Genomic DNA, 22,449 nt, shown 5'->3' with positions numbered 1-22,449 from the left:
AATACCTCTGAGAGACCTGGAAAATGTTTCGTCATATATTAAAGGGGAAGGGGCTTGACAATATCTTACAGCCTATTCCAATCTGTTTATGTGAATTTGGTCAGTACAAAAGGAACTATTTGACTTTTTAGCACTTTATCTTTGCACAGTTCACGAAAGAAGGCATTTTATCGTGCAGTCCGTCCCTCACGAGCTCGGCAGGTATGCATGAACTCATTTCACATTTTCAAACTATTTCAACGTTGATCATACGCGTCATACTTCCCCCATGCCTTTGAAATGACACCCACGTGCTCCGTGCCCTCCGAATGCCCTTAGGAATGGGTCCCTGTGCGGTATGACACATCGTGAGGAGATCTCAAGCCGTGCTCACTTCATTGTTATTCTGATGCTTGATAAAAATGCTTCGTAAATGAAACGCGTCTAAGGTAAATCAGTGGTGGCTGGTGGGCGAAGCATAACGGGATGATAATAGACTTCCAAATCATTTACTGATAGGTGATAAAAACAGCAGAAACCGTACTGATTATAGAAAACAGGTTCCTGCTCATTATCAGATTAAAGTTTTTTTTTTTTTTTTAAACGTAATTTTAATTACTCAGGGCACCCACTTCTGTAAATACTGCAGATGTACCTTGCAATTCAAATATATGTTCATTCATCTCAATTCAACCCGATATCTAAATTTAGTTCACCAGCCGTGTATTTGGAAAGCGTAATTTAGATTCATCAATAAACAAATGTAATTATCTGTCATTAAGTAAAATTAATCTACATGTGAAGTACGCCCCAAAAATGTGTTAGTTTTCTTTTATGAAGTTATCATTTTCTTCTACAGACTTGGATATTTAGCATGTAGGCCTATTTTTGATTTGCATTTTGAATAAGCTGTCTCGCTCTTGTTTTCTGTTAGTATACACTTGCTCTAATATAGTTGAAGGCAGTGATTTGGGGGATGAGCACTCCTAACTAATTAAATTAAAGTAGTTAAATATATAGCTAATGTTAAATGATCTGTTTGTTATCAAGGAAACAAACAAATGTACTGTAAATCTTACAGCAACATGACATCAATTATGCATTTGAAAGTAGTTTCTAGTTAAATAACTCGTTCCTAATTAAACCATTATATCATGCATGACAGAATGTAACACTTCAACTCTTTGATGGAAATACAATAGGCTTAATACCTGAAAAGACATCAGCAAAACAGTAAAATTATAAATGTTGCTCAGTGGTACAGGGTATAAACGACTGCGGGAAACTGAGATAGCGAGATCAACTCAGTATCAGTAGCTTTCCAGTTGTAATACTGCCAACTAACCAAATATGTTGCAAATACTTTGTCTAATGGTAATGTTTTCTCGAAAACAATGCCAACTAGTCAAGGTAACAAAGTAACTTGCAAATTTATCAATTTTTCAATAAAATTGTTCGCTTAACAACGAAACAACTTTGATGCTTTAACGTCTTCAGATTTACGCATTTAAACGTGGAATTGGCCGTTTCACGTTGCCATTAGTTCTGTATAAAGATGCGTTTATATGTGTTATTCTCTTCTCGGTGCAAATAGAATCCTTCTCTTTGTTTCCCCGACGTTCGATGTGCGAATAGAAGCGCTGAAGAACGATTGGAGGTTCTACGGCACCATGGAAACATGACAACAAAGATAAAACAGTCCAGAAGTAAACTCCCCTATTGTAACATGCTTTAGGTGGATTGGAGGATGTGTTTTTCACTGTAAACCTTTCTGCTTTACAATTAGTGTAACTGCACGTCAGTCATCTACTTACAGCGGTTCCCTCCCATGGAGAACATTAAATCGGGACAGGAATGTAAGCCACGGCACTGATTTACTAGCCAAAATACAATTGCCGTCATGAGTCCTGTCTTTTCGTAGACGCAAACCAAACAACTAAGTAACATCTGGGAGGTTAAAAATAAATAAATAAATAAATAAAATAGCTAGCCGATGTGAGGGATTTAAAAAAAATTGATTTTATTTAGTGTAGGGGTCTGTTTGACTGAAGCTATGGTTGTCAAAAAGCTGGCAAAGGAATCTCTGTTGCCCTCTGTTCTGGAAGATAATGTGGCTGAGATGGAGGGTGAGCTGCTTGGTGAGAGTGAGCAGCTCGGAGGGATTGGAAGCAGACCACCAAGCAGGCCCAGAAAGCTCTACAGCAGGGGCAGTGTTGACAGCCAGGTGGGTGGATGTGTGTTGCCGTCATCTCACCTGTCAGTTGATGACAGAACTGCATTATGATTTTTCTTTTTTTTCTTTTTTTAATTTACCACTGTGTTATTCATCTCAAAACAAACCTACCAGTGTTATTTCTTTCAAACCCTACCTTGGACCAGATGAAGTGCTTTTCCAGATGGCTGATTACAGATGGCTAACTTTGAAAATGATCCAGTGCAGATGCTTTTTTTGCTTATCTTTCTACTTGATTCTAGCTCAAAGATTTTCAATGGTAACAGATAGCACTCCTTTGTGAATAGTTGTCAATCTTAGGAAACATTTGATTGAGAGTCAAGCAACTTTCATTCAACATGAATCCAGGAGAGATAGGGCGAAGTTCTGATTTTTGTTTTTTTTAATGTATTTCCTTTATTTCATGCTTACTCTCAGCAGTCTGTGATATCCTTTACAGGACTCTATGCTAACTTTATTTCCAAGGAGCAGATGTGCTCGTAAGTTGAAAAATTCTGGAGCACACTAATACATCCCAATTTGTAGATGTGCTCCTAAATTATTTTTCCAGTTCAATCTGGCACACATCAATTCTCAGGGGCAAATGCTCCTAAAGTTGGAGCACTGTTGAGCCCTGCTTTATGATCTTAAATGCTTAAATATTATAAAATAATATATTTTTATTTGTGCCTGCCACCAGAAGGACCACAAGAGAAATATGAATTATCTTAAGCATTAAATAGAGGGAATCAATTTAATTATCATTCAATCAAACAATCAGTCAATAAATCAGTCAGACCACCAGCCAATCAATCGCTCTTTTCTTCTTGTAGACGGTGACAAGACTGGACACGGAAGCTCATCCGTCACAAGGCGGGCCCTCAGGAGAGGAGATGACAGACTGCGGGGGTGAGGAAGACGAGGGTCAGCGGCGTGAGGACCCCGGCGAGGACGCGGAGGGGGGGGCCATGCAGGCGGCCGAGGACCAGGACTATGACACAGACTTGGAGATGGAAGGTGGAGAGACCATACAAAAAGCGCTCTTATTAAACGCAGCGGGTGAATCACACGTGTGCTGGAAGGTGCTAGAAATCAAGGGGGCACAGACGGTGTGGATTACCAGTTCTCAGCAGAATAGAATCACCGACAGATATGAGTCATACTTCTGACTTGAACAATCTCAGTTCTGGGCAGCTTCATCATCATCATCATCATTATCATTATTATTATTCCCCCCCCCCTCCTCCTTTTCTTTCTCTTGGTTTTGTTGACGATGCAGCAACTCCCACGCAGACGCCAACACACAAGTCCCACTTGCACTCTCGATTAAAGGTTACTTTCTCCACCAGTAATGACCATCTGTTAAAGCGAAGCTCAATAGCCAACAAGAGGGGGCGGGTGGGGGTTGGGGGGGGGGGGGGGGGGTGTACATGTATTCCGTTTTAGATCAGTCTGTTTCAGGGACGCGTTCAGTGACAGCAGTGTAGCCGTACCAGGCACATGGGGGGGGGGGGGGGGGGGGGGGGCGTGGGGGGAAGGCATCGTAGCAATCAAATAAGAAATTCTCTTGCTTTCATTGTTCCGTTGAAGATGAGAAGGTGCCCTATGACCCCACGGGAGAGACCTGCTACAGGGCGGCCTGCAAGGTCTTTGGGGTGGTCCCTGTGTCCTACTTCCTGAGAAACATGCACGCCAGCGAGCTGAGCATGATGCACCATGGACTGGGGCCCCAGGTACGCTCCTTCCCGCCTCCTGTCATGGATTAGTTAAGCAGAATCACGCCTGCGGTCGTGCTGTAATACTGTATATCATCGCGACTGTGCTTCGGCTGTAGGGAGAACAGCACAGGCAGAGCGTCGAAGACAATCACAGTCGTGCTGTAATACTGTGTATCGGCGCGACTGTGCTTCGGTTGTAGGCACAACGCCACAGGCCGATTGCTGAAGATAATCGCAATTGTGTCGATATGCAGCACAACCTCGAGTGTGTTTCTGCTTTCATACAACAGTTCCACTAGCCGCCTGTCAAGTTATGCCTGAGAGAACAGATTATGATTTACTTGTGTATTTGGCTAGCTCCCAACAAATACAGTTCCTTCAGGTTTCCATTTAAAAATAGTTTTTTTATGCTCGATGATATATCAATTAGTACAGTCTGTTAACAAGACCAAAGTGATATGTTACGGTAAAAAAGTTCCGATGCTGCTGTACTGTATATCAGCACTCATGGAATGCCTCTCGTCCAATCTAATTATTTTGACCGGAACAAACTGTTATATAATTTAATTTATTGTTTTGTTTAATTGTTGCCAGGAGTCTTGCGGGGCAAAGCATAATTTGCCGTAGCGTTGCCAGGGAAGAGGGAAGAGTTCATTCTGACGGGGTATTGCTCTCCTTAGTGTGCTAATGATTACTCTCCCCTGGCTGATCGGCCTTCGCTGGCCTCACAGCGAGTCGAATGAACTCTCCGCAGAGGTCAGAGCGGCAGAACCGCTGGCCATTTTCACTCCCCGCCTCCTCGGTGTGCAGCTCGGCTTACTTCCCATTCGCACGCCCACCTTCTTCTCATTTTATTATCATCTTTGGATTGTAATAGCGTGTTTCAGGGTTTCGCACGGACGTCAGCTACATATGCATGTGATTCGTTTCATGTTTCTAGGCCGGCATGAGTGGACTTATACTTTGTGCTTCATGGGATGGTGAGCTTTTCTGGGAATAAATATTATTAGCTAGGACTTTGTGGTCTGTTAGTCATGTAGCTCTGGTGGGGTTGCACTTCATGTTCGCCTTTACCGTAAGCCAACGAAAGGTCACGCAGTGCAACCGGTCACGCAGTGCAACCGAACGCAGTCGCGACGGTCTGAAGTTCCGCCGAGAGCCGTGACTTCCGTGCCGTTGGGGGGGCGCGGCTTTTCAGACGACGAGGCGGCGAAACGCGGGAGGCGCCATTTTAATAACGCGGCCCGGGAGGCGGTTGCGCTGAAAACCCATTTCCTCCCTATCAGTCGGCAACACGAGAGAGAGAGAAAGCGCCGCAGCGTCTCTGTCTGTGAAAATTCCTCTGCAGGGCACCAAAGCGCTGGCGGTTCCCTTGGTAACCAACACCTCCATCCTGAAGCTGAACCTCAGGGACAATCGGATGGAGGGCCCGGGCGGGGCTGCCATGGCGGAGATGCTGACGGAGAACTGTTTCATCACAGGTGCTTATTACCGTCGCCCGCTCTCCCCCCCCGGCCTCCACCTGTCCCCGACCCCCCCCCCCCCCCCACGTTACGGTGACGTTTCGTCCGGTGTCAGTCGTCATCTATCTTTGATCCGCCGCTTCCCCTGAAGGTCGGCCGCCGTTCGGCTACAGGCACAGAGGGGGGAATGTGTTTGGGCTGATGTTTGGGGAGGGTGGGGGGCGGGGGGGAGTTGGGGGTGTGGGCCTTGGTATAAAACCAAAACCTGGGATTTGAAAAAATATTTTAATAACAAGTACACAGTAGTTATTTTAAAAAAGGAATAAGGATGACGTGGATGGACAAAAATAAAAAAACACAAAATGCTTGTGAGTACGTGTTCACAAAAAACGGAAAACTCACAAGTCTGGTTTCCCTTTGCGGTTAATTTTGTCTCGCAGTTACATGAACCAAGTATAGCGCTTGCCAATCAAGCACGTCACTCAGTCAAAATATTTACAGCATCGCTTTCGTGTCACGCACACTGACAGTGTCCTCCTGACATTAGCGAGGAGGAGGACGCATCCGTCAGAGGCTTTCGCAAGGCATGCTGGGGGAAGCCGAGCAGGGTGCCCAATCCGTGTGCGCCGTCTTTGCAGAAATCGACCTGTCGGAGAACAGGCTGGGGCTGGACGGAGCGCAGGCCGTCTCCAGGATGCTCGTGGAGAACAGCACCCTGGTCAGCGTCAACCTCTCGGGCAACGACTTCGACGACCACGCCGCCAAGCACCTGGCCGACGCCCTCCTGGCCAATCAGAAGGTGGAGGCTCTGGACCTCAGCTATAACAGGATGGGGGATGTGGCAGGTATGGCTCCGCCCCCCCCAATCCCCTCCCCCCCCCCCCCCGGCGCTAATTTAGCACGTAGCCACTGCGTGTCCGTCAGCCAGGGCGCAGGAAAACGACCCATCATGCGTTTTTAATTTTAAAAAAATATATAAAAATGATTATCAAACAAGACGGCGCTGAGCCATCCAAATGCCTCAAACGTCATAGCCCCCCCGCCCCCCCTGCCCCCCCCCCCCCCACCCCCGGTCCACGACCGCAACCCACAAAGCAATCACATAAGAATAATCACAGGTTTATTTGCACAGTGAAAACATATTTGCCCGTGAATATGAAACTAATATTTCCTTAGAAAAGAAAGCATAAAGGTTTAATGTGCAAACAAACCAGAGGCCACAATGAGCAGCTTTATTATTATTAATATTTCAATATGGAACACAAAAAGCTGGGGTCACTGGAGTGGAAACGGAGTGACTGCTCAGGTAGAAGTGCATTTCAAGGCACTTGCGTCAGGCAATCTGTTCTTTCAGTTTCTCGATCAGTTTCGAGTGTGTTTGAAACTTCTACTTGAACCCATCAAGTTGGAAAGGACACGCCGCGTTTCTTGGTTGACGTGCTAGCGCTGACGGTAGGACGTGGTTATACTGGAGGTCCTAGGCATGGCCAGTCTTTAATTGGTACACCCAGAAATTGAAGGTTGCCCCCCCCCTCCCCCCCCACCCCCCCACCCCCACCCCAAGTTCGCTATTGCAAATGACAAATTACAATCCCTCACCACATTCTGTGCTGATAGCACTGTATTGAGAAATGTGTGGTCTACAGATGGGGGCAGAACTGAGAACAGAGACTGGCTCCTATATTCAACACCTCACTGGGGGGGAGGGGGGGGAGGGGGGAGGGAGCTATAAAGAAATCAACTCCCCCATGCTTTTCATAAGTGTGAAGGGAGATGATTGCCCGTTCAATGAAGAGGACAATCACGCTTGTGACTGATAGTCACATTGCCTTCAAACAGCTTATTTATTCGCCCATAATGAAGAATGCCCCCCCCCCCCCCCCCCCCCCCCATTTAGACATACACGCTTTGTGGACAGTCATTTGTCACTGTTGACCTGTGATGAAGTATTCCAATCAGTCCTGCCGATGTCTTATTAGATTTCCTATTACTATCATTGCTTCGACTGGAAAAAGTAAAAGGTATATGATTGAATCAGGGGCTCTCGAATCTAGCCACAGCGGTAAATATCAGCGGTTTCGCGAGATTAGGCGTTTGGGGGAGAGAGCGCGGCGCCGCGTTGGCCTGGTTATCATTATTTTCCTGATTTCCACAGGGGAGCTTCTGGGAAACGCCATCGCCGAGAACACGGCAGTGAGGGACCTGAACCTCAGCTGGAACTGCATGCGCGGGAAAGGCGCCGGCTGCTTGGCGGCTGGCCTGGGGGTAGCGCGGCCCGTTCTCGCGGTCGCGAAATTAACACGCGGGAATCGTGAACCCGCTTACGAAAGCTTTGTGCCGCAATGCAAGTCAAAGAAAATTAAAATGTCAAAGAAATATATACAATTGAGTACAACATTACAACAGTACATTACTAATTGTGAACTCACCCCTACATGGTTTTTGACGGATCCAATTGCACAGATTGAGAACAGTATTTTTTTTTCCATACCTTAAACCAATTTTAAACGCATTATTACACAGCTGGTGTTAACGTTTAGACAGTTTTTAACAGTCAGTAAACTGTACAGTCCAGCAGTTGTTCTTTCTTGAAGAGTCTCGTGTCAAAGATGAATAGCGTGTGCATTTTTGTCTCGTGTTGTCAGGCAAACATTTTCCTCCGCAAGGTGGATCTCTCTTACAATGGGCTGGGAAAGGAGGGGGCAGCAGCCCTGGGAGAGGCACTCAAAGTCAACAACGTGCTCGAAGAGCTGAATCTGAGGTAGAATGCAAAGCGTGATGCTGAGATCCGTTTTTTAAATTATTATTCTCTCTGCCAGGCGAGAGCCTGGAGGGGATTATGCGTTTGGTCGCGTGTGTGCGTGCGTGTGCGTGCGTGTGCTTGCGTGTGTTTGTGTATCTGTCCGCAACTAATCTCGCATACTACTGGGCCAGTCAGCCTAATACTTGTTGTGCATGCTCAGAAAATGCCAGCCTGTTGGTCGAGGAGTGCGGGTCTGAATTTAAAACGGCAAAGGTCATAGGTCAATTGCTGCCCTACTGTCAGGAACAGCTGTAGTGCATATGGGTTTGGGGTCGCATTCATTTTAAATTCTTTGAGGTCAGAAAATGTATTGAAATTCAATTCATGAATCAGAAATGTCCATGACATTCTACGGGAATTTAATTTTAAATCATTCCTTGAATTGACTGAAATGGAAATGTCCCCCCCCCCCCCCCTTCCCACCCCCACCCGCTACCCTGGTGCTCAGTTCACCATGTCAGGGTAATATAGATGGAAATTCAGGTCTAGTATCGGATCTTCTGCCAGCAGGACTGCATGCTAAGAATGCGCCGCAGACGTTGAAAATGGGGGGCGCAGGGCTTGAGGCCGCGGGTGCTGATTTCAAAAAAGAAACACCATATACTGGCTTCCCCCCCTGTTCCTCCCGTCACATCTGACACCGGTTTCTCCCTCTCCTAGCGTCAATCGGATACCCCCCGACGGAGCGATCTGCTTCGCGGCCGGCCTCCAGCAGAACAAGACGCTCCGAACGCTCGGCGTAAGACGACAGAGGGAACCGTTAAAAAAACAGACATTTCATATCCGCACAGCGGAGACCCAGCACAACCCAACGCCGCTCCGTGTCTCCCCGTACCGCACACTTATCACTCCTGTACATGCACATTTTCTGAAGCAACTTGGAATCGCACAGCTGAGGTGTGCGAGGAGCCGTCTGAGATTTTAACAAGTTCCCCCCGTATTTCCTTACAGAATTAGAATGTTCAGAAAAAAATATATATGGAAATTTTAATTTACGTCCACGTTTCAACAGTACATATCCGGGATATTTTATTTTCCTCAAAGGCTGAACCCGGAGGGAAGTTTAAGTTAATTTAGCGGGGAAACACTGGGTGCTTGCACGCACCTTACAGCAGTGTTGACAAGATACGGTCACAACAGAAACACCTGTTTGGTGTGTTTCATTAATGTGCACACCAAGGCATTTCACCCAGTGCGGGTTCCTGAGCATTCTATTTTTACTGAGCTCTTCCTAAGAAAAACATAACATAAGCAATAACAATGGTAAAAAAAGAGAAAAAATAGAGCTGTGTTACAGCAAAAAAAGGATATAGGTTTTGGGAATTGTTTCTCTTTATCGATATATTGTAAAGGGAAAACTATAATGAAGTATTTATTGTGACCCTGGTGGAAATTCCAGCTACCATCCTAAGATCGAATCTACTAGCTAGAACCAGCTTCTGCTCCAGCTGGATACCATCTGGAATTTGTTGATGGTCTGTTGTTTGTACCACACTGGCCCACCAGCTGGACAAGGTCTTGCCAGCATGGTTGCTATCTCAACCGTCTTGTCGCCAACTCGGCCATCTCCGAAACCACCTTCAAACAGGCTTAAAACCAGGGCTGGAACCAAAGCTGGAATTGTCCACTGTGGGGTGAGGTGACTTCTGATTTGATTTGGTTTTTTTTGTCTCCTGATTTCTGATCAAGATGGCTCGAAACCCCATGCAGACCACTGGCTGCCTCGGAGTGCTGAAAGCCATTCGGGAGAACCCGGAGTCCGCCGTGGAGTTTCTGGATTTTTCCGTGAGTCGCCGCCTCCCCCCCCCCCCCCACCCCCCTTGGGGTGCCGCCTGTAGCGGCCTATTGCTCTCGCGCGTTTGGTGCGTGTGTACTCAGATCGGCACGTCCACGTGGCCCACCTCTTTAAATTTGTTTCTCAGGACATCCCGGTGAACCAGGAGTTCGTCGACCTGTACGAGGAGGTCGGAGAGGCGTTCCCCAACCTGCGGGTGAAGCACGGGGGCTGCCTCGGCAAAAACAAAAAGCCAAAGTTGAAAGTAAGTGCTGTTGGCAAGCGCTGCGGTGAGTGAATGCTGTCACTCATGTGGTGAGGTTTAACGTGCGGCCCACTGCTGTGCCTCCCAGCGGCCTATTATCGCTAGCTTTTGCACCAGCAGAGGACTTTCGTCGTTCGTTTTGAGCCCTTCAATTAATTCCGATTTGGATTTGACACTTGACGGCAGACCCGCTTTAACGGCTACCCGTAGTTATTCCGAGAGGAACCAGTTATAAATGAGAAAATATGAATCCTCCATTTAGCCACCGTTCATAAAGCCGTGAGCCCTCGGTGGCGTCTGCTTTATTGCACCGTTCCCCTTCACTTTGCCATTAGCATTCCCATCAGAAAGAAATTTAAAAAAAATCCAGAAGATCAGCATGTGCGCCATGTTTGCGTGACTCTCCAGAGCATAATTAGAGAAGTGGTATATTTAATCAGATTGATAAGGGTCACCCACACCGTCTCCCTGCTCTCCTCAAGGGCTGCTCTGACATTTAAAGCAGACCCTAGACTGAAGGAGCATCTACACTTTTAAGTGTTTGAGGTCTGAAGATAGAAGTATTTCGCACTTTGGAGGAAGGGGAAAACACATTGAGCTTCAAGGCTGTCATCAGAGAGAGAGAGAGAGAGAGAGAGGGAGAGAGGGAGGGTGTGCATTTGGTCAAGTATGGAATCTTTCATCAAACACAGAAAAACATGCTTCAAGTGAATCAGTAGATGAAGAAGCGTCTGTATTCAAAGTGGCTTCCAAGTGAAACAGAAATAATCATGCGTGACACTCAATCCTTCAAGCAAACACACATAATAAAACACAGTGGCTGGTTGAGGTTGTGTTAAACAACACAAGATTGAGTGAAATGGCTTCCGTGTTTTATTAATTGTGTAAGTACTGAATAAACTATAAATGAAGGCAAACTGGTTTTGCTGGTTGAGTTGGAGAATATAAACAAGCGTAGCCTTGGAGAGTCTAAAAAAAACAAAAACAAAAGTTCTGTGCACTGTGGGATTTGTAGTTTTGTAAAAAAAAAAAAAAAATCATGGGAACCACAAACTAGTTCACCACTTCCAGTGTGTTTATTTCTAAAAACATAAAAGTTGGTATTCATTCTCCTGTTTTTATACATACGTACATGCTTTATCAGGTGTTATCAATACAATGTATCCAAAAAGATTTTTTAATGAATGTTCTCTATCTATCTATCTATCTATCTATCTATCTATCTATCTATCTGTCTGTCTTTATATCTGTCTGCCTGTCTACTTTATAACATATTGTTTATTATTGTGTAATGTATAGTGATATTTAATGAACATGGGTACTTGTTTCTTAGGATACTTCAGAGATGCAGGAAAATGAAGAATCCACCGAGAAGACTGAAGCTCAGTGAGAGGGCCCCTCCTTTAGTTGACACTGGCAACCAGCGAAGGCGAGGAGTACTACTTCAGTTGATTTTGGATCCACTCTGTTTGCATCTGTTAACTTTTACAACAGCAGGTAGCTGCTTCAGAGCCTGGAGGAACATGCTATTCCTGCTAATTAAAAGCTCATTTAAAAAGTATAACAAGCTGATGTTGTTTGTGTCTAACAGATCATATTGGATATTAGCAATTTCTACAAACAAACAAACATTTTGTAACTCCAGAGGAAAACTGTCTAACAAAATATAGAGATCAACATCCCTTAACGTTGGTTTCTCGCAGGGAGATATTATTCAAGTACAGTGCGATAAATTTGCTCATCTATACTTAAATGAATGGGTTCTCATATACTTCAAAGCACAATTTGTTTTAGAATGTTGTTATAGGCGCCAATAAAAAAAAATATAACTATAAAAATGATTGAAAACTGATTTTTAGATTTTTTTATTACGTGGAATAGTCGTCTAGAGGAGTCGAGAAAAAGTAGGTTACAACGCCAAACAAATTAGGACATCAAAACAAAAAATATTGGAGGAGGCGATACGAGTTCAAACAGTAAGATATTTGATATGATAATTATTTTCTGTTAACAAATTACTTAACCCCGACGTGGCTCACGTCATTCACGCGCACGGAACCTCTGGCGCAGGCAGGAACCAGACAGACCTGTGTGACGGACTCGGGTGATCATCGCTGTGCCTGTCTCGCGCGCAGTGTTCTTTTTCCAAGCCATTTAGATCAGTTCCTGGACAAGGGTGTTTGGACAGCATAACCACAGAAGATGGCGGCGACGCGGTGCTTAAAACTGCAGAAAAGCCAGCTGCCTCTGTATAAGAATTCTTTGCAGCTGCTGGTCTTTCAAAGGTAAATTTAAATCACCTTGAAGGCGAAGAGCGTCTGCCTTATCTAGTTATCTCATGCATTTCTTGGGTCTCCGATCAAAGTACGGAGTGTGGTTTCGGGCTTTCAGGTGATTTGACAAATGCGTAATGTACAATGTAGCAAACATGAAATTAAGTCAGTCAACGCTGCCATGTACTTAAATGTTTGCTTGAATATAAAAATGAAGCAATACTGCTCTCTGCATACAGCCGTGTTTATCTTACGTCCTGATAGATGACAAAGTTGCGATATATCGACTACTTTTTTTGTGTGCACATAAACTAGTTAATTAAATTTCTCCCCAAGGGCATTACATAACGCACCGTGTAGAAATAATACATGTATGTGTTATGTTGTGAGAATATGCTTAAGGGTACGCACACTTAATCATTTGAGTTGCCGATGAACTTCGCCCCGTTGAAGATTATCTTCGTGTTGTCACATGACACGGACAATCTGTACAGCGCCAGCGAAAGGCCTGGCTAGGTCTGCAGGGTCTTTTGGCTTCAGTAGTAGGACTGACGATGTGCGCAGTTCACTGTGCCTGTCCTTCTCACTTATTTAATTAATTGTACTCTGACCCCCCACTTGTGGAGTATAAAACGGCAAATGACCATGCGTTTTGCTACTGCCAGCTACTTCCTTAGTCATGTGCTTGCTTGTTCTGGAATACTGTGAGATTGTTCCGATGACTCACCTTGTGCACCTAAGTGGTCAAATTTGTGGTTCATCCTCAGAGGTTTTGCAGAGAAAGGTGACAAGAACTGGTTCCGATCTCTATTTGTGCACAAAGTGGAGGCCAGGAAAGATGCCCATTCCAACCTCCTGTCTAAGAAAGAAACAAGCAACTTGTATAAAATTCAATGTGAGTACAGGATTTACAATTATCATCAGCTAAGAAAATTGCCTGCATGTTCCTCTCTCCCCCTTCCCCCAATCAATATAATTGTTGCATTTAAAAAATGTATTTAAAAAAACCCAAAAACAAACAAACCAAAAAATAAAAAAATGAATTAGACATTTTGTCTACAATACATGCTCATAGCCATATACATAGTGCAGACATACTTGTGTGTGCGTGCGTGCGTGTGTGTGTGCACGTGTGTGTCCTGGAGCACACCCGCATGTTCTTTCAATATATACACATGCCGGGGGTGATGTTCAGAAAGCACAAGCCAAAGTCTGATTTATATTATGATAAATTTAATAGGAATGTCACGGACATTTTGAGCCGGAGCTCACACTCTTGCTGCACAGGTGATGTCAGCAGGTAGCCAGAGATACAGCGCCGCTCGTTCCTTCACTCTTTGTACGCCTCCGTGACCCAGCTGCCCGTGAACTCTTGCCATGTTTCCCTTTTTCCAGTTCACAATGTGAAGCCGGAGTGTCTGGAAGCCTATAACAGCCTGTCGTGAGTCTTGTCATAACTTTGTCCGCGTGCATCTCTGCTTCATAAAATGGCTGCTTGCTGCCTGAAGGTTTTGTCTGTCAGCCTGTGCGTAGCCTGTAGCCTGTAGCTTTTCCGCCTCGAGCCCTGAGTGTTGTAGTGGAAGGGGCAGGCCGTAGCATTAGACAGTGGTGCCGTCTCTCCCGCTGAGGATGTGACGATTGTTGCGTTTGTCTGTGCCCTGCGCAGAGCGGAGGTGCAGACTCGACTCCACTGCGACAAGGACTATCCCTGTGAAGTTATAGGAAGTTGGAACACCTGGTACGGCGAGCAAGACCAGGCTGGTGAGGCAGTAAATTATTATTATTATTATTATTATTTTAAAAAGGCTTCTTAAACTTTGGCAGTAGATTTAGCCAGTTGATTGTGTTCACACAATTAAAGTCCAATGCAATAAGCATTGAAGGCCTCAAATCAGTGCTGTTTTCAGGTTTTTTTCTCCCACGCAAGTTGGCCTGCTTTGTGGATGGTGCAACAGTGACACCTGCTGTTGTTTTGTTGCAGTGCACCTGTGGCGGTACTCCGGGGGCTACCCGGCCTTGACTGAATGTCTCAATAAACTCAAGCAGAATAAGGTATTATAATAATAATACTATGATTGCCACTACTATCGATAATAGTCATAAAATTTATTATCAAGTGCTTTTCATTTTGATGATATCAATGTGCTGTACAATGAATGCAGAAAATGTGAAGAATAAAACAGGGTGATGAAAACACACAGTTCAATTAAGCGCTTGCAACAAAATAAATGGAAAACAGACATCACATAAATTCAGCCAGAGGCCATACGAAAGAGGCCTGTCTTTATGCCAGTCTGTGATGACGTGACTGTCTGGGCGAGTTTCAGATCACCTAAAAGTGCAGGTCAGGTACGCATGTAAAACGCACACACACACACACACACACCAGAACAGCCCTGAAAAAACAAATGGCTAAATCTCAATTCAACACATATACAGGGACCACCAGAGCAAGTATGATGTTATTTTGTGAAAGACACATTTGTTACAGTGCACAAAAAAAAGGCTTCTTTTAAAAATTCAGTTTACGCAGACTCATTCCCATTTCATCCGAGTTTCTGCTGCCCTGTAGTCCACATTCGAACCCCCTGGTGACGATCCCGTTGGTCCTTTTTTTGTCTTTTAGGAGTACCTGGAGTTCCGCCAGGAGCGGAGCAAAATGCTGATCTCGCGCCGGAACCAGCTGCTCCTGGAGTTCAGCTTCTGGAACGAGCCGGCGCCCCGGAGCGGACCCAACGTCTACGAGATGCGCAGCTACAGGCTAAAGGTGGGGCGCCTCCCGTTTCGGGGCCTTCTGTGGAGTCCGTATCGAACTGTGTGAAACCCACTGCAACGGTGCGGAAATGAGCTATTCAATGAATGGTGCAAATTGATGCCGTCAATTTAGGGCCGCTACAGAACTGGCTACACGTGTAATTTCAGTCCAGTGAAGGAAGCTCTGTACTGAATCAGAGCCAGTATTTGGTTGGTTGCTAAGACCAATCCAAAAAGGGGGAAAACCTGTGACGTGACACATCCTGAAGTGATGTCGTCCTTGTGTGTTCGGGAATCAGTCAGGACCGGAAGGACCGTGCCTTCTACAGATGCTCTATATCCAAAACTATCCCAAAATATATTTTTTAATAGTACTGCAGTTAACTGGCAAGAGCACAAATAAGACACAGAAAAGGCTGAATTATGGTACTGGTCTACACAGTGCTGGTTTGTCATCAAGCATCTTTACGGTTCTGGTTGTGGATAAAGACAAAACAAACTGAGTGCCCTGTGAAAGAAGTAGAATTCTGGTATGCATGTACAGTCACGCAAGTGCAGAAAACAAGTTAAAATTTTTAAGTTTGCAAACTACTTTCTGGTTCACTGACCTCGTCTGAAATGTAGCAATGCTATACTTATGAAAATATTAAATGTTTTCAGCTTGCTTATTTACATTTTCCAGTTCTCCAATGACAAAGGTCTTGTGTTGTTGGTAGCTTTTTTACAGAGGGGAAAAAACTGTTTAAATTCCTCATACCATTTTTGAGTGTAGTGCACAAGCAAATTCAATACTGTCTACGTTTCTCTTGCAGCCCGGGACAATGATTGAATGGGGAAATCACTGGTAAGTATAATATAATTTGAATTTAAAAATAACTGACACCAAAATGTTTATTGATGAATATGTGGTGTGGTGTGGTGTGTTTTGTTTACATGTAATCATGTCACCTGCTGTGATATTTGTACCTTAATATGCAATATACTTTTTATTAACTAGCAATAAAGATAACAGCCTTATTAACTAAAATTTGCTTCAGGTCTCCACTGCGGAAATAGAAGCGTGTCGTTAGGTTTCCTGGGGCGAGTGCTGGTTTGAGCTGTTCCCAGTCACGTAGGCTAATCCAAGCTAACCTTCTCTAGGGCCAGAGCTATCAAGCATCGGCAAGAAAACCGGGAGGCAGTCGGCGGCTTCTTCTCTCAGATCGGGGACTTGTACGTCGTCCACCACTTGTGGGGTGAGTCGGCCTTGCGACTGCCGCCTCCACCAGCGCGATTAGCCCACGCGTATATGCCCGTAACTACATGCGCCTGCTGGTCCGAGAATGTCGTCAGCCAGGTCTGTTGTGTGCACCGTTGATCGTGTAACTCTGGTGGATGCGCTCACGTGCTCGTGCTGTAAGTCGCCGTGGGTACGAGCGTCCGCTAAGTGAGTGTAATGTGGCGTAACGTAGCTTGCCGCTGGGAGCAGCCAAGCCATCACACACAGGCCACATGCAGAGCGCGTGGAGCTGAAATGCTAATATATGCTAGCGCTAGCTAGCTAGCGTTTTGTAACTGTGTGTTTTTTTTGTTTTTTTTGCGTCCTGCCCGTAGCCTATAAGGACCTGCAGTCCAGGGATGAAACCCGGAGCGCCGCCTGGCAGAAGGACGGCTGGGATTCTGCCGTGTATTACACCGGTGAGGACAGTACACTTTTTCCCCCCTTCGACGCGCCAATCATATTTCAGGGAATTAACCTTCCCGTGAACCCGCTGCGCTAGGCGACAAAGGGAAGAGAAAAGGAAATTTAAGACGAGCCGGCTGACGGGTATAAAACGCTGTGCGCGATTCCGAGCAGCGCGGAAAGACCCGGAAGCCTCCGGCGGTGTCGCCATGTCAAAGAGGGCGAGGGTAATCCGTAGCGTCAGGCTCAGTATTTTCCGAAGGGTGAGGCAGGGCCTTGCTCTTCATTTCTGTTTCAGAACAGTCATTTACTGCCGATCTTTTTTTGAAACATTTAAACATATTTGTGGCCTGCACTTAAATGTTTTACTGCATTGCATTTTGGGGGAAGGCACTGGGGCGAAATGTATAAGGCTTATGAACTGATCAGACCTTTTAGGCCTGGGGAAATCGGTTTTAATGATACAGGCTTGTGCACAGCCCCGTGTAGTTAGCGTAGGAGAGCCCTATGCTGTCCCAACTCGAGTGGATATTGTTTTAGCCACTTAAGGCCAGCAGTGCAGTGCGAGAGCTTGTGGGCGGCCATTTTCTGTTACTGGCCTTATTGCCGAAGGGCCCTGTTGTATCGCTGTGCGGCCTGCACGCGTGGGCTGTGTGGCCTTCGATTTGAACCTGCGTTTTCTTTTTTTTGTGTCTTTCAGTGCCTTTGATCCGGAGCATGGAGTCCAGAATCATGATCCCCGCAAAGAACTCTCCTCTACAGTAAACTGCAGCAACCTGGACCTCCACTCTCACTCACTCACCAAAAAAAAAAAAAATGTTATGAGATGTTAACACAAGGAACGGGAACTTGTACAGTCTGTCCCCCACCCCCCACCCCCCCCCCCCCCCTCCCTCCACCCCACCCACGCTGTCATAAATACGGTTGCTAAGGTGACCGACATCAAGAGTTCAGAGGAAGGATTGCGAGGGCCGCCTCCGATAAAGCGCCCGGCGCTTTCTGCGCAGCCGGGATTGGCTGCCGTTATCTGGCCGCGCAGCCGAACGCGGGAGCGGTTCTATCTGCGCGGCCGAAACAGCGCGAGCCGCGCGCGGGACAGACTGCGCCGTGCCCGTGTGCCTTAAGGGCGTCATAAACCAGGGTCCCGCTCGGGCCCCTGCCCCGGGAGGGGGGCTCCATCACCGTCCCCTCGCCCTCTTGAACTCGGAACTTAATCGCCTGAATCTGCCGGCTACGGCCGTCGCGGGAACGAAAGCCTGCCGAAATCTCGGCCCCCCACCCCCTCCACCCCCCCCCCCCCAGGACAGGGATTGAGCGGTCATGTCTTTAAACCCCGGTCTCGGTGGTGAGTCCGCTTCCCTGTAGTGATTGACGTGCGCCTGCGTTTGGAGCGCTAACCGCCCTTTTGTGGGTGCACCCGCCCCCTAATCTGCTTAGGCGGCTGCTGTGTAGAGCTCAGTGAAAGCCTGACACGTCCACAAAGGGCTTCGTTTAAGGAGGCTGGGGAAAGCGGCGGCAAATAATAACAATAATAATAAGTTGCTTTATCTCGGGCACCGGCGATAACGCCGCGAGTGTGTCTGGCCCGTAAAATTGAAATCACAAATCATCTTAAGTAGACTTTCCCCAAGTCCTGCAGCCTGTAGGCCTCGCTTGACAAATGCTTGGTCGTTACTGTCTTTCCAGTCTCCTGGCAGAAGGGCCGGGGTCTTCTCTGAGTCCTCATACTGTGTGTGCGTGTGTGTGTTCTTGTGCTACACAGGCGGGCTGCCTCCTTAGTAGACTGGTCTACTGTTTTTAGATCAGGGGGTCTGCAACCCTGGTCCTAGTCCTGCTGGTTTCTGTTTCCCACCATAAATTTGACTAACATTCAGACCAAGGAGACCAGGTGGAGTGAGATAATTGCACCCAGGAAAATCAGCAGGTACTGTGGCTTTCCAGGACCGGGATTACAGGCCCCAGTTCTGGTTGGGCCGCTTCCCCGTTTCGATGGTGTTGATTAATCTGGCAAAGTTAAGAAAGCCAGATTTAAATTCATTGCACTTCCAGCGATACTTACAGTTTCGGCTTGGAGTGGATGTAGTTTCCTGCTGATAAATAATCGTGCCAGTATTCAGTGTTAGGATTTACATTTATTCCACTTTGAGCTAATTTAAATTCAGCAATTTAGAACCCCCCCCCCCTCCCCTTCCCCAGAAGATATAAATGAAGGTCTGAAGAAGAGGCCCATACTTTCGTAGATTCTAGAACTTAATGTAAATTTTTTTCTGTCAGACACTTAATTTTTCTTCATTTTTAACTTGTGTAGACGTCTCCTTTAGCCAAGGAAATTGTTGACAATGACTGCCTGATGGCATCAGTGACACTAATAATTACTAACTGTTGAGCAAACTGTCCTACACAGTTCTCCAGTGTGTAATTAAATCACAAAATCAATGAGTTCAATCGATAAAATATGAAACATTAGTTACCCCATTCAGTGCTGTTGATAATAAATCCCCTTGGTTCTCTGTCCAGGGTTATTTGTGACTAGGAGTCTTAACCACAAGCTAATCTGCTCAATGACGTTCAAAATTAAAACAAACCGCTTGTGAAGAAGCATCAGTAATTGCACCATTGCATCATCTCTTTAAATCACATGACCACCTGGCTGATGTATACACCTACTCTTAAATGCACCCGGAAGCTCTCAGATAATGAGTGTTTGCAGGTTCTTTGCAGGGAGAGGATTGGGTGGTGTATATATTCAGTGGGAAAGTGTCATCACCAGCTTACCAGTTACTGCTTGTATCAGTTACTCCCATAATTTGGTGTTTTTCTTTAAAATATGAAATGCACGTTCAGACAGTGTTTTTGTGTGTGTGTGTGTTTGAATGTATCAGATGCTGGACGGTAGAGTAGTAACTGAAGCAGATGAATCATTCCAGTTTGCTGGAGATATGAATTTGTTATTGGTGACCTGTATTCAGAAAGCCCTGGTACCGTTCAGATGCAGGTGAATGGCTTTGGCAGTGTTTCTATCTATTCAGCAATGCAGTGGTTCATCCCCCATGCCGTCTTCCCCCATGATATAAATGTGATTGAGGAGTAACAAGATAAATCATTAGAAACCGTCCGCCTAATGTTGTTGTGTGTACAAATCTGTGCAATAAGCTCACTAATCAGGGAGAACTTGACTTTATCATCAAGTCTGTTCAGATAATTTCAGAGGTGTCTCGAAGGCAGACGCACTGAAGCATGAATGTATCTGATTATTTTAATCAACGTATGTGATCATTTGCAGAATCGTGGAATTATGTGCTAAATAAACACTTATTTGTAGCATTTTGTATCCAGTAATTATCGAACATACCCCTTATTTTTCTTCTCTGTGGTAATCTTTTCATATTCTCCATCCAACCTTGTTTCGAGAGATGTTTGGTTGACAGCTGTTTTCAGTCTGACAGGGTTCGTTGTAGTACACTTCCCCCGTAAAAAATGATTTGATTATATCTCCTGATCAGTCCTGACTATAACAACGTGTCACTCCTACATTCATAAAACCGTTTTTTGTATTAAATCAGAAAAAGTAGACCCACGTGTTCACTTGGATATACGAATAACCCATAAACCTATGGGGAGCTTGCTTGGGTGACAGACTCTACCTGGAACAGGTGCTTTTAATATGTTTTTTGCTCCCATTCAGAATTATTTGCTCTTGTTGAGCTAAGACAAACTTGTGCTAGCAGAGCACCTGTTGGATACTCTGTGACATTCATGTCTTAAAGTCAAGTGAAAGTTTTAACACAAGCAGGCTGAAAATGGGCCCTGTTGGAAAGTAGACTTCCTGGAGGTGATGTCCCAAAGCTGCAGAGTTCTACAGTCAGTAGTCACTTGTGCCCGGACCGTTGCATTAGTGTGCAACTGATCCATGGATTCTACACCTGCATTCCAACCCTGGTCCACAAACAATCTTGATTCCTTGCAAAATCTCCTGGATGGGAAAACAAAATGATTCACAAAGATGGAGCACGATATCTCGGTTATATCTTAGGCTGGGATCCTCAGACTCGTGCTCCATGGTATCGTTGGGAAACCATTTTACTGCTCTGACTCTCCAAGTAAGAAACTACTGCCCGTGAGTACCCTAGGCAGCGAGGAACGGTACTGTGTGTGTATTAGATCAGGGAAGTGCTGGTTTCTTGAGTGTGGAACATATGTTGCCTTCTGTTTTTCTTTACTTGTTGAACAGAGTAAATCACCTTCTCACCTCTGGCCAATTGCCTTCAGCTGCTGATGTAAGCGTACATGAAAGGTGATACAGTTCTCAACATTAAACTATGTCAAAAAATATTGTAAATATGTCATGATTTATTCAGCTAAAACAGCATGCATTCACAGTGCTCTGAGTTTATTCTGTTGCTTGGCATGTTGACTAGTCACTTGTTTCCAGGCTTCACTCAAATGCACTGGCAGAGGCGTAGCTGTTTAGCTTTTGACAAGGTCGTGTTCTGACCTTAGCACCTGTTTATGTGACTAAATCCCTAAATGATGCTATAAAAAAAAAAAACAAACAAAAAAACAGAACCATGTATCTTGGCACACTGTGTTCATCTCTGTCTCATATACTAATTAGTGCTTTGCAGTGCGGTTTCTGTGCAAAATTGTATACTGATGCACGAAAGAGAGCAATTAAGACCAACTAATTTCCAGTTTATGACAGGCTGTGACGGCAGAGGTTGAGGCAACAATGTGATTACTAAATGACAGTATTTGTTTGCTCGTTGTGTTCTTGTACAGCTGCATTGGAAACTGTGGACAGATGGTTTCGCCCTCATTCTACATTAGCTGAGTACTTCCTTTTAAGCTAAGGAGATGAACGCTGAATACTCTCTTCCTGCTGGTGGTCTACCTGAGAAACAATCACCTGAACTTGTACAACAGATGTCTCACTGTTAGGACAAGAAAACACTTTAGTAACAACATATTCTTACAGTTGGCCACTATGGATGCATAGATCAAGTGATAATAATGATGATAATAATAATAATAATAATAATAATAATAATAATACATCCAACATGCTAAATTAAAAACTAACTGCATCATTTATGGTATTTTAAATGGAGTTTCATTTCATATTCTTAAGATTTTTGTAAAATGTCACTAAGTGCAAAAAAGATATGAACTCTTTATCAGCATGAGCATACTTACCTTTTTCATCTAATCAATAAACTGCTGTCTCAACATTTAAAGGATGTTATACGTTTTGCTCTTCTTATTTTATTGGAAGCAAAACATCCAGGTAAAATGTAAGTTCTGACCCAAAAATTATTTGAATTTACTTGGGAATTTTCTGTCTTGCAGCCTTCTTCATGGTGAAGTCTTTGACATTATCTTTATAATTCAGGCCTAAAGGTCTACCTCTACCACTACCAGACACCAAACATTATGCTCATTACTTTGGAGCCACTGTATCAAGTGACATCATGATTTTACCATAAAAAGGGTTATATGAAAAATAAACGATTGTCTACAGTCCTAATAAATACAGAATCCTTTGTGT

At 45.0% G+C, this 22,449-nt stretch overlaps 2 protein-coding genes across 2 annotated transcripts; both read left to right on the top strand.

The window, feature by feature from the left end:
• The first annotated feature begins 1,734 nt into the window (after nt 1-1,734).
• Nucleotides 1,735-11,775, top strand: lrrc74b (leucine rich repeat containing 74B). Its single transcript, XM_035379872.1, has 11 exons — nt 1,735-2,203; nt 3,025-3,208; nt 3,782-3,924; nt 5,258-5,390; nt 6,011-6,217; nt 7,528-7,637; nt 8,018-8,133; nt 8,836-8,914; nt 9,865-9,960; nt 10,098-10,214; nt 11,548-11,775. Exons 1-11 carry the CDS (start codon nt 2,033-2,035, stop codon nt 11,602-11,604), a joined length of 1,413 nt encoding a protein of 470 aa, XP_035235763.1. The 5' UTR covers nt 1,735-2,032; the 3' UTR covers nt 11,605-11,775.
• A 498-nt stretch (nt 11,776-12,273) lies between these two features.
• nipsnap1 (nipsnap homolog 1 (C. elegans)) lies at nt 12,274-17,721 on the top strand. Its single transcript, XM_035379873.1, has 10 exons — nt 12,274-12,499; nt 13,255-13,382; nt 13,883-13,928; nt 14,154-14,248; nt 14,469-14,539; nt 15,114-15,254; nt 16,054-16,085; nt 16,382-16,476; nt 16,835-16,918; nt 17,605-17,721. Exons 1-10 carry the CDS (start codon nt 12,417-12,419, stop codon nt 17,667-17,669), a joined length of 840 nt encoding a protein of 279 aa, XP_035235764.1. The 5' UTR covers nt 12,274-12,416; the 3' UTR covers nt 17,670-17,721.
• The last annotated feature ends 4,728 nt before the right edge of the window (nt 17,722-22,449 follow it).

Source organism: Anguilla anguilla, chromosome 10 (genome assembly GCF_013347855.1).
Source record: "Anguilla anguilla isolate fAngAng1 chromosome 10, fAngAng1.pri, whole genome shotgun sequence".
NCBI lineage: Eukaryota > Metazoa > Chordata > Actinopteri > Anguilliformes > Anguillidae > Anguilla > Anguilla anguilla.
The sequence above is the reverse complement of the archived record's forward strand: the minus strand, read 5'-3'. Positions and strand labels throughout refer to the sequence as shown.